Source organism: Arvicanthis niloticus, chromosome 2, assembly GCF_011762505.2.
Source record: "Arvicanthis niloticus isolate mArvNil1 chromosome 2, mArvNil1.pat.X, whole genome shotgun sequence".
Taxonomy (NCBI): domain Eukaryota; kingdom Metazoa; phylum Chordata; class Mammalia; order Rodentia; family Muridae; genus Arvicanthis; species Arvicanthis niloticus.
The window spans coordinates 47,412,233-47,427,589 of record NC_047659.1 but is presented as its reverse complement, the minus strand read 5'-3'; the positions used below and the strand labels follow the sequence as shown (position 1 = coordinate 47,427,589).

General features: G+C 43.4%; 1 protein-coding gene across 4 annotated transcripts in view; it reads right to left on the bottom strand.

Annotated features, from left to right (window-relative positions):
• The window catches only part of Pdk1 (pyruvate dehydrogenase kinase 1), a 29,122-nt gene extending 14,633 nt beyond the window's left edge, over positions 1-14,489 (bottom strand). Inside the window, exons 1-7 of one of the 4 annotated variants that reach the window (XM_076928900.1) lie at positions 14,155-14,489; positions 12,008-12,149; positions 8,031-8,102; positions 4,941-5,125; positions 4,608-4,697; positions 2,634-2,711; positions 1,261-1,337 (exon numbers count right to left, since the gene is read on the bottom strand). In XM_076928900.1, the coding sequence (XP_076785015.1) occupies positions 1,261-1,337; positions 2,634-2,711; positions 4,608-4,697; positions 4,941-5,125; positions 8,031-8,102; positions 12,008-12,149; positions 14,155-14,350 (840 nt within the window). In that variant the 5' untranslated portion in view covers positions 14,351-14,489. Of the gene's footprint in view, positions 1-1,260; positions 1,338-2,633; positions 2,712-4,607; positions 4,698-4,940; positions 5,126-8,030; positions 8,103-12,007; positions 12,150-13,766; positions 13,987-14,059 lie in introns of those variants that run through there. The other 3 variants (XM_034494926.2, XM_076928901.1, XM_076928902.1) reach the window with 3 other exon arrangements.
• Between the last annotated feature and the right edge of the window lie 868 nt (positions 14,490-15,357).

Sequence of the window (15,357 nt, the reverse complement as noted above, 5' to 3'; positions counted from 1 at the left end):
CTGGGGTAGATACCGATAAAGCCAGAGTAAGTGGAATTAAGAGTAATCCCTAGCTGCTAAGGACTAAGTAGACCTGAGGAGAGGAGACTACACTTGTTTCCCCCGGTTCAATACTAGGTTCCAGACAAAAGCCACTGTCACGGGCATTAGATAAATACGTCACAGCTTACATCAAGTTTTTATTAAGTATTATAGGGTAGAATCTTTGCATGACTGAAATTTCAAGGGGAAAAAAAAATTCAAACACGTTAGGGACAACGGCTTTTTAGGCACTTTTATAGATCAATGTAGGCGCCACAGGAGTTCTTAACTTGTCAAAGCAACGCGAGTACGTCCCACCCTTACTTTCTTAAGTTTTCTGTGGTTCAGTATGTTGTTCTGTATTGTCTTTTCTTTCTGAATTCTAAGCCAGGGTCTTGTTATGCAGCTCAGGGTGGTCTAAAATGCTTACACCTTTCCTGCTTCCACTTGAAAGGTGCTGGGATTACAGTCACAGGTCTGTGGCCCTCCACCCGCCTGGCCAGCCTACTGTTACTGTGCATCATCCCACAGAAAGGCAGCTCTCCACTCCCCTCCTCGGCTCTGCTGCCTGCAGGAGTCTGAGCAGCTAAGGCAGGAGGCGGCACGGCTGCTGATCTAGGATAACCATTTTCAACTGCAGGAACCAACCACACTTATCAACCACCTAGCAAGTGCCCTAGTGGCAGGGAGGGCAACTCTCAACACAACCAGCATGCTTTTACTGAGTTTTCCAAACATGTATAAACAGCAAATAGTTCTCTAAGTCCAATATGAACAACTTCATAAGAACCAAAAAAAACAAAAAAACAAAAAAAAGGCATGTAAGCGGGACTTGCTCAGGGGTAGAAAGTTGGGAAGTACAATTGTACATATTTTGGTTCCTGAAAATACAAATATAAATTTCCTAAGCACCTGTAGCATGCTCTGTTACAATGGCCACTCAATACATCTTTCCCAATCTTCAAAGAGGACTGAGGTTCAAAATGGTTGAATCATTTGCCCAAGGTTACATACTAAGCAGCAGAGTCTTTATTCAACTCCAGGTCTTTCTGGCTCCCTGGTCTGTATGGAGGCACCCATTTGTATAGACAAAAGGCTCACCTCCAGCACAGTGGTATGATACTCACATAAAATGGCATTATCATCATGTAATAGAAGCCCAAAGGCATATTATTTTCAGAGCAGATTCCTAGGCTCAGGCAAGGACTGGTAAATGTTACACAATACTACTTTACAAACCTTGAACAGCTCAAACACCATGTGATAGAGATGGGATGGTACATAAACCACTTGTATTGTCTGTCCTGGTGATTTCGCTACAGAGCAGAAGAGAAACACATGAAAGTACAGAGAGATGTGCTCAAAGCATTCTTTATTCAGAATAAACTGTGGAGTGACACGGAGCAAACATTATTGATGGAGGGAGGTGCTACAGGGGGGACTTGCACCCCACTTCTTCACTGTCTTAGAGTTTGAACCCTGTACTCACATTCACAGATGACAGGGACAAAAGTCCTGATGCTATTTCTCATACTCTGGTGTAAGAGGTTAGCCACCCATCCTCCCACGCTTCTCTAGAACAGTAAGTCTTAAAAGAATTCAATCTTCAGGTAGGACTGTACTTCCCAAGTCCGACATCTTAGAAAAAAAAATGTCTCACCTGGGTAGAATACTGTCTATTCTATTTCAGACATTTCTATGGATAAAACACTGGATTTTAAAAAAAGAAAAAGAAAAGAAAAAGAAAAGCTAGCATCATTTCCCAAGAGATATGTACAACACAGATCTCTGGGAGAACAAAGTAGTAAGACGCCATACTTTCAGAGTACTCTGACCAATAAATAACTGGACTGTAACTCAAGCAGTGAACCAAACTGTCCTCTGAAAAGCTCCCATTTGGAAACATGAGTTGGGGATCTTGAAACTGACAGTGCAGCTCAAGTTCCTAAACTCTCACCTGTGGCGTTGGGTTCTTACTGACTGGGTGGCACCATCAGAAGAAACCACGAGCCACGATACCCCGACTAGGTAGGTACACATTGCTCATATTCAGAGGTTCAGAATGTGGCTTGGCTCAAGCCCATTACAACATAGTTCTTCCTGTCACCTTCTCATAGGATCATCTTAACCTGGGAGAGGTTTCCTTGTCAAATGACCATTATCAGTCTCTGTCAAAGCTCTGAACCCTTTATCCAAAGGCATGGTGAAGACCTTCAGAGCCGCTCACACAGGTAAGCACTGCCTGTCTTTCACACACTCAGCCTTCTGCCTTCAACGATAAAAACTGACTTACAATTCAGGAAGTAGGAAAAAAAATAAACTTTGCTATGAGCTATACAAAAATTTAAAATTTTTCTTAGTATTCTGTAGCTGAAGAAAATACCAAAGAATCAAAATTATCAGTTAAAAAAATAAAGAGAGCCAAAACAAAACAGCAAAATATTCAAACTAAACTCTGTAAGTGTGGATGTGAGCTGCACACATGACCTTCTGCCTTCACATTTAGTGAAGGAGTTGAGGGAAGAGCCCTTCACTGTTCAAGCAAATCGCAACTCGCTCCTTGGCCATCAGAACACCCACTACTTAGGACAGGCGCCCCCAGGCAGGCTTACCATTTAGTTCTTCAAGTTCTAGTTCAGGAGAGTTAACATAATACAAATCACAAAGGCGCCTAGCGTTCTCATAGCCATCTAGTGTGAAGCAAACAAAACAAAGAAGCATTAAAGAAACATACTTCTGTCTTACCCAACAGGAGGCCAACAGTATTGACAAATGAAAACTTAAAACTCTCTGCAGAAGAAAATGTACTTCAGCAATCTTAGCGAGGCAAGGTCTGCTACGTCGGAAAGCCTGAGCCGTAACAGAATGATGACAGAAAGGGCAGAAACATGCCATGAACAAAGCAAAGGAAACAGCACAGGCTAAGGAGATTATGATATACATTAAATATATATGTGCATATATATTTGTCTTTGAGACATCTCAGAAAGAGTTGGTCAGGGTTCCAGAAGTCTACATTTTTATCTATTGTTTGATACCTTTATTTTTGGGGGGGGGTAGGGGGGTGGATTGAAAATGCTTGAAAATTACCTAAAAATTTTTTTAATTCTAGGATTTATTGTTGTCGTTGTTGTTGAGGTTAACAGTCTTACAATGTAACCCCAGCTGGTCTAATCTCAAATTCCGTGGCTGGTCCTGAACTCGCATGCTCTACCTCTTGAGTGCTAGGATCAAGGATCTGCACCACCATGTCTGGCAAGTCTAAGATTCTTACCTTCTACTAACAAAAATCACTATGTATCTACCCATGTTCACTAGGACGCTGGAGTAACAGGAAGGGAAAATGAGAACAACCTAAACCTAATTGAGCATTGCAAGGATAGGCTAGCACTCTGTTACATTCTAAAGAGCCACTCAAAAATGTCAGCTATGGCCACACAGCTATGAGTTTGTAGCAAAATGTGTGGAACACTCCATCTTCTAAAAACAAGAAACCACAGCAGTTGGAGAGAAGACTAAACACAGGCTGCCAGCTGGGCATGGCAGTTCATGCTTTTAAAAGCAGCAGTCAGGAGACAGAGGCAGGAGGCCTACAAAGCATCTTCCAGGATAGTCAGAGACACAAGGAAAAACACTGCCTCAAGGAAAAACAACAAAAACCCAGCACAGGCTTTTGCAGAAGACTTGGGTTCAATTCTCACTATCTACATGGTGGCTCACAACTATCTGTAATTTTAGTTCCAGAAGATTCCACCCCTTCTAGCCTCCAAGAGCACCAGGCACACACATGACGTTCAGACATAAATGTAGGCAAAACACCTATATACTTCATTTTTTAAAAAAATTTAAAAATAACAAAAACTATATACAACTTATACATTGATGTGCACATTATGTCAATAAATAATGCTTGATAAGAGCCTGTCAGGGGTGGCACACATCTTTAATCCCAGCACTCAGGAGGCAGAGGTAGGTGGATCTCTGTGAGTTCAAGGCCAGCCTGGTCTACAGAGTCAAGGCTACACAGAGAAAATCCTGTCTGCAAAAACAAACATGCATATATGCTTTAAAAGATGCAAATTAACCTTACGAATTTTCACTCACTCTTCAAGTTTTAGGAACTAGAAAGAACAGACTTAGAACCTGAATATCTCACTGCACTGATTTACTGTGTGTGTGTGTGTGTGTGTGTATGTATCTGTGGGTATGTGCATGCCAAGGGACATGTATGGAGATCAAAGGGACAATGTTCAGTAGTTAGTTCTCGCCTTCCAACTAGCTAACTTCTGGGGATCAAATTTAGGTTCTAAGTCTTCACACACTGAGCCATCTCAATGGCCTTTTTAGGGAGGATAGGGAAAGATTTGAATTTTCGAAGGAAAACAGATAAATACACTTGCTAACATACAAAACTTTACTAACAGAGAATTGTATTGGGAAGACACTCACCTTCCATCCTGTATAATTAATGTCATGAAGTGATTCCAAACCTAGCACTTGCTCTCATGGTACAGCAAGAGCTGTACGGAAAGGAACAGCGCTCAGCTCTGACTCCGAATCCTGCTACAAGGGACTGATGCACTTACCTTTAATGACCTCGACGACGTCGCAGTTTGGATTTATGCTTCCAATGTGTTTGCGATGAGATGGACTTCCTTTTCCACCAAACAATAAAGCTATCAAAAGCGAAGAACCAAACCAAGTAAGCACATTTGCCTAACACCGCGTTCCAGACTTAAATAGTACTAAACAGGAGAACGAATACTTTCCTTCAGTGTAAAGATGGCATTTTTAAAGTCAATAGAGACACCTTCTTTAAAGAGCAGTAATGTTCACTCTAAAGGGAATTTTCTAGATCAATGTAAGAGTGCTCACTACACACATCAATCAGGTACTTCCTTCAACTTCGGGACACTTACAGTGCTGGTTGAGTAGCATTCTAATTGAGATGCGACTCATGTAGAATCGATCCAAAAAGTACTGAACATTCTGGCTGGTGACAGGATCCACCCCGAAGCTCTCCTTGTATTCAGTCACACCCTGGGCCATGGTGGGAATGACATCATTGTGCCGGTTTCTGATCCTTATCACTGTGTCTGTGAATCTAAACAAAGCTCTCGGTCAGAACTGCCAAATATTTTGACAAGTGACTTCAATACTAAGATACAAGCCGCAGCTACAAAAAGCCCTCCTTCAGAGAAAGAAGTGTCAGTGAAGGCCTTCCCACACTTGTATAAATTCATTTCAATGCATAAGATACACAGACCCCACAAGGTGCAAGGATCTCAAAAAGGAAATGCACCTAATTTTTGGATTCCTGTAACACTACACACTACTGCGAACAGTGTGAGGGCTTCCCTTATCTGTCATCTGAGGCTCACTAAAGAGGATGGCATTCCAGAGACACATCGCCTAAGAAAAGTTCCTTGTTTCTAGGGAGACGCTCCCCAAAGAATCAAGCTGAGTAAGCCAAGAGAGCTGGCTGTGGGTCTCCTCCCTGGAGTTCAGAGAAAAGAAACCACTCGGAATAGAAAATGGAAAAAAGAACTCCGATTTCATTCACCCTGAATTTATATTGTGGGTGAGAAACTGGGCGATGGTGGCACACCATCTCAGTGCTCAGGGAGGCAGAGGCAGGGGATCTCTTGAGTTTGAAGCCAGCCTGGTCTACAGAGTTCAAGGATAACCAGGGCTGCACAGAGGAATCCTGTCTTGAAAAACAAAACGAAACAAAAACCAAAAATCCAAACCTAAACACAAAAACCAAAGTGGATAAGAAAAAGAAAATTGCTGGATTAAAAGAGATTTTCCTGGTCTACAGAGTAAGTTCCAGGATAGCCAGGGCTATACTGGAAACCCTGTCTCAAAACACAAAAACAAAAAAAAGAGAGAGAGAGAGAGATTTTCAAGTCACACTGCCTTCTTGTTTTTGCCAATTTAAGGAGTAAGATTTTTTTTTTTAAAAAAAAAGAAGACTACTTAATTGTGATGCAACAAGCCAATCTCCTGACTCGTCATCAGGACCCGCACCTGAGTGAGTGCTTTCCCGAGACACCAGCTTGAGTGCCATTAGTGCCAATGATTTCCTCACTTTTGGAATTCTTAGCTGGGAATAAACTTCAAAACCAAGCTATTAAAACAAAATATCATTTTAATTTTTTTTCAAAAACAACAACTGAAAATTCCAATCCCCTCCTTAGTTACCAAAGCCAGACAGAGGCCGAAGCAGGCAGCTCACTGTGAACCAGAAGCCAGGCTGAACTACACAGTAGTTTCCAAGAAAGCCTGGGACACATATGAGACCCTGTCTCGGAAAACAAAAACTGGTTTGGAGACACAGCTCAGTTGTTCAAGTGCTTGCCACACAAGCATAATGACCTGAGTTCTGTCTGCACACACTGATCATGTCAAGTGTGGTGACACACATGTGTAACCTCAGGGTGGGAGGAACGGATACGACTACTGAAGTTCACTGGCCAATCTAGCCTAACTGACTTTCTAAGGCAAGAGACCCTGCCTCAAAGTAGGTAGATGACATACATTCCAGAGGCTGATCCCCAAGACTGTCCTCCGGCTTCCACACACACGCACAGACGCCTGCATATGCATGAATTTTTAAAGGAATATAGATGACAGCATTATTCAGCATGACTGCCACCTCATCTCCCAGGCTCAGCTCTCAGAGATGATTTTCAAAGGGTCCTACTGTAGCATTTATAGAATATTCTACCAATTGCCTTCTGTTATGTACCTAGGGCTACCATTTACTAGCTACGAGACCCCAAACTACAAGCCCTCTTTGTGTATGAATGCACTATCTCTGTAGAGTTGCTTTAAACACTGAATGACATCACTCATCTAGAGAGTGAACATCTGACGAGTTACTTTCAAACCAAAAGCATGTTTGAAAAATGTATTACTGACATTCTCTTTAAAAACAAAAACAAAACCAGAACCTTCTCCTTAAAAAAGGAAAAGAAAAAGGTATGACAGTTTCTGAAGACAGTGGTCTTTATACGCTTAACAACATTTATTATAAGCAGATAACTCCCTGGGTAACTAACTGGGTTTATCAACTCTGATGTCAGAACTATGAAACTGGGCATAGGATTTACATTATCTTATAAATCACAGACCATAGAAACCCAGAGATATTTTTATACCTCTTCTATATAACAAAAGAAGCATAAGCAGTTGCTATGTTTCAAAATTAGAGATCTTACACAAAAAATCTAGACTTGAAACTTTTTTCCCCTTGGTGTTTGTTTTTTTTTTTTTTTTTGGTTTTTCGAGACAAGGTTTCTCTGTGTAGCTCTGGCTGTCCTGGAATTCACTCTGTAGACCAGGCTGGCCTCTAACTCAGAAATCCGCCTGCCTCTGCCTCCCAAGTGCTGGGATTAAAGGTGTGCACCTCTATTGCTCCACTAATTTCCAACTCTCCAGGCAGCATATGCACACATGAACAAGCAGTGGAGCAGAGGTGGCTGTCCCTCTGGAAATGTCATGCCCTCCCCAGGTTAACAAACCAAGAGGCATCCAGGTAACATCTAGATTTCTACTGGTCATCACATTTGCATGTCTCTTCTTACAGTAGAGAGGACCGTGTAGCATGGTTTACATCCAGCCCAGCTCCCTGGTTTATACTGTCTTGATGTCTTTAACACCTGTGTGTTGCTATACATGGATACAGTAACTGTTGTACAGTTAAAGAATCCTCAGTGTTAGTCAGTTTCCTTAAAGTGGACCAATAGCAAATTAAGGTAACCACATTTACACTTGTCTATGGTGTTTAAAAAATATAAAGTTGGGGGTTGGAGAGATGGCTCAGTGGTTAAAAGCACTGGCTACTCTTCTATAGAACCTGGGTTCAATCCCCAGCAACCACATAGTAGCTCACAACTGTAACTCCAGCTCCCTCACAAAAATGCATATAAAAATGAAATTAAATAAGTTATTTTTAAAAAGAATATAAAATTGTATTCAGAATAGGATGGTACAATGGTACTCACTCATAAATAGTTTTAGCATCTTCAGCACTCTTGTCTTTAAAATCAAGCAGCTCCTGAAGGCTTTGGATATACCTGAAACACAAACCAGAGAGCTGAGTCTATTCATATTGTAAAATTAGCACAAAGGGTATTTTTAATATTTTATAATTTTAAATGTAGAATACTCCTACAAGTTATAGTTTAAGTGGGATTGTTTTCTTATTTTTCAGACAGGGTCTCATGCAAGCCAGGCATACTACCAAGGCCAGCTTCAAGAAGTTCTAGGGATCAAATCTGGGCTTTGTGCACGCTGAGCAAGTGTTCTATCAGCTGAGCTGCATACTGGTCCTCAGATAGGAATTTTACACCCACTAGCATTTGAGTGAAGTTCTAGGCACATCATAAGTATCTATGTTCAGGCTGGAGAGATGGCACATCCGTAAAAAGCACCTTCTGCTCTTCTAGACAACACAAGTTCAGTTCCCAGCACTCACAGAGGACGGCTTGCAATCATCAATGACTCCAGCTCCAGGGGACCCAATATACTCTTCTGGTCTCTGTGAACAGCGACACACATTGCATACAATCATGTAGACAGAAATAAACAGATGAACACACAGACAGACAGACAGACACACACACACACACACACACACACACACCCCTACCTTAGAGAGAGTGGAGTTGGGGGGGGGGGGGACACGACACTCCATGAAGCCCAGCTAGGGCTTGCTGCACTCAAAGTCAGTGACTCAAAAGTCACAGCTGCCACCCTGCTTTAGCCCTGGCACTCTTTATCTTCACTGGCAAGAAAAAGTAATCTTCAGGGGATATTTAAATTCCTACCCTTTATAAGACAAGACCAGATTTCAAAAAGCAGGATGAGCTAGTTCAAATGAAGAATTGTAAGGAATGGAAGATTACATTCTCTGCTATGTATCCCGTGACACTTTCTAGACCACTTTCCTCATGTAACTACATTTGCAGCTGCTCCATACACGAACTAACTAGCCTCTGGGGACCAATACGCAGCAGTCATTCTTTTACTCCTTAATATTTACTTTTAATTTCTGTGTGTGTGTGTGTGTTCCTGTGTGTTCCCTCAGAGGTCAGAAAAGTATGACAAATCCCCTGAAGCTGGAGTTACAGGCAGCTATGAGTGGCCTGACCTTGATCCTCTGGAAGAGCAGTGAAACTCTTAACCACTGAGCCAACTTTCCAGGCCCTTGTTTGTCTTCTTTTTATCGTGACTCATTTTGAATGACATGTACTTGTGTGTTGGGGGAGCACGTGCACATGTGAGTACTGGGATCCCTTGCAGCTGCAGTTACAGGTGCTGGAAACAGAGCAGGGCTCCTCTGCAGCAGTGCTAAGTAAGCACTCTTAACTTCTGAGCTGTAGCTCTCTAGCCGCTTGTTTTTAAATAAATGTTTGGTCAGCTTATCTCACAAACTATAATACCTCTGAAGAGAAAGCTAGCATCTCCATTAATCATAATCAGAAAATGTTCTCTAGTTACATTTTTTTTCCACATCATTTTTTTCACTTGACCCTGGCCATGCATACAAACAAAAATTTTGTTTAAAGTTTTTCTCCCCCTTGGTATGCTGCCTCACACTGTTCATTCCTGCACCAGGGAGGCAGAAAGAAGGTGGATCTCTGTGAGTTCAAAGTCAGCCTGGTCTGCAGAGTGAGTTCTAGACTAGCCAGAAATACACAATGAGCCCATCTCAAAAAACAGAAGAAAGTAGCTTTTACCTGGACACAGTAACTGGACATGGTAGCACATTCCTATAATACCAGTTCCAAGGAGACAGAGGCAAGAGAATCTCTGCAAGTTCATGTCAGCCTAGTCTGTATACTGAGCCCCAAGCCTGCACAGGACAATGTCTCAAACTAGTAAAGACTGAGTACCAGAAAGATGGCTCAGTGGGTAAAGGCATCAGTCCTCCAGCCTACTAACAAAGTTTGATCCCTGGGACCATATGGTGGAATGAGAGCGCTGACTCTTGCAAGACTCTCCAACCTCTACTAGAATCCAAGCACATGGGTACTCTCTCACACATACACACACATTAAAAAAAATCGTAAAATGTAATTTAAAACAAAATTAGTTAACACTTTAAAATTAACAAGCAGGCTGTAGTGGCACATGCCTATAATCCCAGCACTAGGGAGGTGCAGGCAGGAAAACGTCTCAAAATAAACAAATATTAGAAATATAAAGGAAATGGTGGTCACATAAAAAAATACGTATACACTTAAAACTTTTATTATAAGGCCAAAGAGACGCTCAGTGGTTAAGAGAATTCTCTGCTCTTCCAGAGGACCTGAATTCGGTTCTCGGCAACCCTAAGTCAGCTCACAACCATCTGTAACTGAAGGTTCAGGGGATCTGATACCTCCATCTGGCCTCCACAGGCACCAGGCATACCATTGGTGCACAGATACACATCCAGGCAAAACAGCCATACACATAAAAAAAAAAAAAAACTTTTTAAATATGAAAACCTTATTATTTTGGCAAAATTGCAGTTTCCATGTAATTACTTCTATTTTTAAAAGGGAAAAACTGAGGAAATATGTTCACACTATACCATCACACCAAACTTGTTAATACAGATGTTAAAAAAAAAAACAAAACAAACAAACTGATCAATGCAGAACTGTGTGCATACTACATTAGTACACTGAACTTATTAATATAAATGTTACTAAAAAGCAGAAGAAAAGTTGTAACTTTTGTGATCTTTTTATTGTTTGAAGCAGGATCTCACATAGATGAGTCTAGCCTAGAACTTGCTATGTAACTAAGCACGACCTTTAGCTTCTGATTCTTCTGCCTCCACTTCCCAAGAGTGCTGGGATGGCAAGTGTGTATCACTTCCTGTGGTTTATGCAGTGCTAGAGGTTGAAGCCAGGACCTAGTGCATGTCAGCAACCACTCTACCACACTACATCTTCATCCCCTAGTCTGTAATCTAAAAAAAGATGTACTTCACCAAAATAAACTCGCTTTATAATAAGGTACGTGCATCCCTGGATACATGCAATCATTCTGAGATACCATGGTATAACAGAGACAGACACATCCAGGATTGAAACCCAGGGCTCCAGTGTCTGTGCTCACACCTGGACAAAGACTGTATCGTGTCTTAGCTTCCTCACTAGTAAAAGGAGTTAACAACACCTATCAGGCATGGTTGAAAAAAATAAATAAAAAGAAATGTGTATATAAGTATATAGCCAACAGCTGGGCGGTGGTGGCGCACGCCTTTAATCCCAGCACTTGGGAGGCAGAGGCAGGCGGGTTTCTGAGTTCAGGCCAGCCTGGTCTACAGAGTGAATTCCAGGACAGCCACGGCTACAGAGAAACCCTGTCTCGAAAAACCAAAATAAGAAAAAAAAATATATATATAGCCAACAAATAGTAGCTACTTTTCTCATTAGAATATAACACTCTTGCAGATACAATAACATAAATCTTAAATTTAGTATCAGTACTTCTGTGCAGGCCTAATGTGTTTTCTTAAAACCAAGAGACTTTAATGAAATACAGTGTTGAGAAGACAAGATATACACAGAGCAGAGGGGTGCTTCAACTGCCTTCAGAATCTACTGAAGGGTATATGCAGGACAAGAGAGGTGGTCCAATAGTTAAGAACACATGCTACTCTCAAGGAGGACTCAGATTGGATTCCCACCACCTACATCAGGCAGCACACAACTGCCCATAACTCTAGTTCCAAGGGATCTTGTGTCCTCTTCTGGCCTCCACAGACACCTGCACATGTGTGGTAAGTCTATTCTTAGGCACACACCTTTAATCTCAGCAGTAGGGAGAAAAAAGTCTAGCAGATCTCTTTGAATTTGAGATCAGCTTAGTCTACATAAAGTTCTAGGCCAGCCATCCTGTTTCCAGGACAGCCAGGGATACACAGAAAAACCCTATTTCTGAAAACAAAAAACAGAGCAAAACAAAAAAGATGGGCTCTTACCAACTTTGTACCAGCTGTACAGATGGGGTCCTGAGAAGATTATCTGGAAGAAGGCTTATTTCTTTCATTATATTTGCCAATCTAACAGGCAACTCTTGTCGCAGAAACATAAATGAAGTCTTTTCACAGGCATTTACTGATCCTGAAACCAAGCACAGTGAAAGGCAGTAAGTAGAAGGCACAAGGTATCAGGAGTTTGAAAAGGAAGGAGTCACTTGGCAAGGCCATAACGGTAGATTTACCATAGAGAGGAAGGGACTAAGAAACAAAAATATATCCAGGCACAGTTGAGCTAACTGGTCTATAAAGTTACCCTGATTCCAGAATGATCTTCCAACTTTGGAAATTCCAACAGCTCAGTACAACCATGTAGTTACTTTGTTATACTTCAGGATTACTATTCATCCTAGAATTCAGGTAAGCCAAATTTGTCTGCATAAGGCTCAGGGCCTGTGAAGAGAACTGGGAAAAGCCCCTTCTATACTCCCCACTGCTGTCTTTAGAAATTCTGATTCCAGCCGGGCAGGTGGTGGCGCATGCCTTTAATCCCAGCACTTGGGAGGCAGAGGCAGGTGGATTTCTGAGTTCAAGGCCAGCCTGGTCTATAGAGTGAGTATCAGGACAGCCAGGACTACACAGAAAAACCCTGTCTCGAAAAACCAAAAAAAAAAAAAGAAAAGAAAAGAAATTCTGATTCCTGCTGGGAAGTAGTGGCACGAGTCTTTAATACACTTTTAAAGCACTTGGGAGGCAGAAGCAGGTGGATCTCTATGAGTTCAAAGCCAGCATGATCCACAGAGTGAGTTCCAGGACAGCCAAAGCTAAACAGAGAAACCTAGTCTCGAAAAACAAAAACAAAACAAAACAAAAACAAAAATAAAAAAAAAAAAAAGAAAAAAGAAAAGAAAAAAGAAATCTTGACTCATGACTTCTGAGTAAAGTCTGACCCAAGTCATTGATTCTATACAAATACTAACCACCAGAACAGTCAGTCACAGAGGTTTTCAAGCAACAGAAGACAAAGACCATAAACACCACTGTCACCAACCACCAAGTGGAACCTACTCAGTTGTCTGAATACTGGGAAAATCACCTGCCCCTTCCTCCAGATGTTCGGCAGAATAGTTGGTAAGTATCTATCCCTTGGCAAGCAGCTTCACTTGAACTAAAAAGTCACATTTCAGCAATCCATTTGAAACTAATTCAATCTCGCAGATGGAACCTTAGCAGTAACTATCTTGTAAACAGTAGCAATATAATGGAAAGCATCTTGTCAAAGTTTAATAGGGTATTCATGAACAAGGTGAACATTCCTACACCACAGTACAGGCATTTACTAATAAAAGCAAAACACACACACACACACACACACACACACACACAAACGGGGGCCTTTCATATTCCCTTACTAAATAAATACAAGAAAAAGCACCCGTCACTGCAAACCACAATTTTAAGATAAAGTACCTAGCTACACCACTAATCTCTCATGCTGGCTAACCATGTTATAACCTGACAGCACGGCCCAAAAGATAACTTTTTCTACTCCAGAACTTTCGGAGTTCAATGTTAAGAGTTTATATTAAGCATTTTCCTTTCTCCCTCATTACTTCTGATGAGAAGCCAGAAGTCAAAGGCCTAATTCTGCAGTTCTGCAATCTGTTACACACAGACAACACCATGCACTTTACACGTGCTTGAGACTGACTGCTGCTGAAACGAATTTGCTCTCGTTGGAAACACTGGAAAGGAAAAGCACCGGGCCAGTAGGAACTTGTTTTCCTGCCATCACGCCACTCCAAACGATCATCGCTGTGCTGGCACTGATTTCGCCTCTGCAGAACGCCACCCTCGAAGCAATGTGAGCTCTGGCCTTGAATCTGAGCAAGGCTTCCCCGAAGACACCCGGTCCCCAAGCGCGCACATAGGCACGTGCGCGGAAGGCTGCAGTCCGCGGGGCCCCTGCTTTGTTTTTCTGCACACTCTAGTCGCACGCCCCTGTTATGTGCCCGGCCTGCCAGCGCCCGCACCCTCCGGGGAGGAAGGAAGCACCTAAGACGCAGGGGAGGCGACACGAGGGAGGAGGGGTGCGCCTGGGAAGACTGGGCCCGCGCACGAAGGCCCGACGGCCCGGCGGCCGCCCTCACCGAAGTCCAGGAACTGCTTCATGGAGAGTGGCGACGGCGAGAAGCGCGCATAGAAGTCCACCTGGCCCGGAACGCCGCTCTCCGGCGCCGGCCGGGAGCCCGAGGCCGAGTCCGAGGACAGGCTGCGGCTGACGCAGGGGACGGCGCAGAGCGGCCTGACGCTCTTGCCGCCCCGCAGCAGCCTTGCCAACCTCATACCGAGCCCCGCCGGAGGAGCCGGAGCTCCCGGCGCCAACCTGCCGCTCTGTGCCGCTGCCGGGGCGATACGTGCGGGACGTGGCGGGCCGCGGGGGCGGGGAGCTGCTGTCAGCGTCGAGACCACCGCCCCCTCTCTGGAGCCACGCCCCGCAGGCGGAGCCCCGAGGAAACGGGGGCGGGCGGAAAGGGAGCGCTAGCCACCGCCCCTTGTTAAAGACACGCCCTGTGGGCGGAGCTCCGGGAGGACGGAGGCGGAGAAAGAAAAGGAGAACGCTTCTCAGCCTTGTTGGGTGGGGCCGCTGTAACCACCCGGAGCAAGTGGCCTGGATCCTGGCACTTTGGAGAGATAGGGCGCTGGGAGGGAAGCTTTGCTAATTTTCTGGGAGCCCGGCTCGTACAGTCCTGCTCGCGCTGTGTGGCACCCCTTCGCACCCCGTCTTTTGTACTTCCTCCTCCCTCCCAGTCTCAGCTGAAAAGCGCTAAACTGTGCGGGATCGTTGGCAGTGAGCCTGTCCTCGAAACGCCCTTGGATCATGTAAACCCATGATTCACAGGTGCAGCCAAAGAGTGGTACAAGAGGTGAACTTGGGGGATGTGGCTCTAAAGAATAACACAGCTTCGACAGTCCCGGGAAGAGCGCGTTGAAGCACTTTCTGCAAGCAATATTGCCACAATACTTAAAGATTCTTCACTCTGTCTTTCTGTTAATTCATTATCTTAGAGTCACAAAGTGCCTGCTCCATCTTTTCGATGTATAGAAATAGTGAATGTAGGATTAGAGTATATTTAATATCTTTTTTTTTTTTTTTTTTTTTTTTTTGTTTTTCGAGACAGGGTTTCTCTGTGTAGTCCTGGCTGTCCTGGAACTAACCCCGTAGACCAGGCTGGCCTCGAACTCAGAAATCCGCCTGCCTCTGCCTCCCAAGTGCCGGGATTAAAGGTGTGCGCCACCACTGCCCGGCTTATATTTAATATCTAATCCCATCAAAATCACGTCTGTCTTCT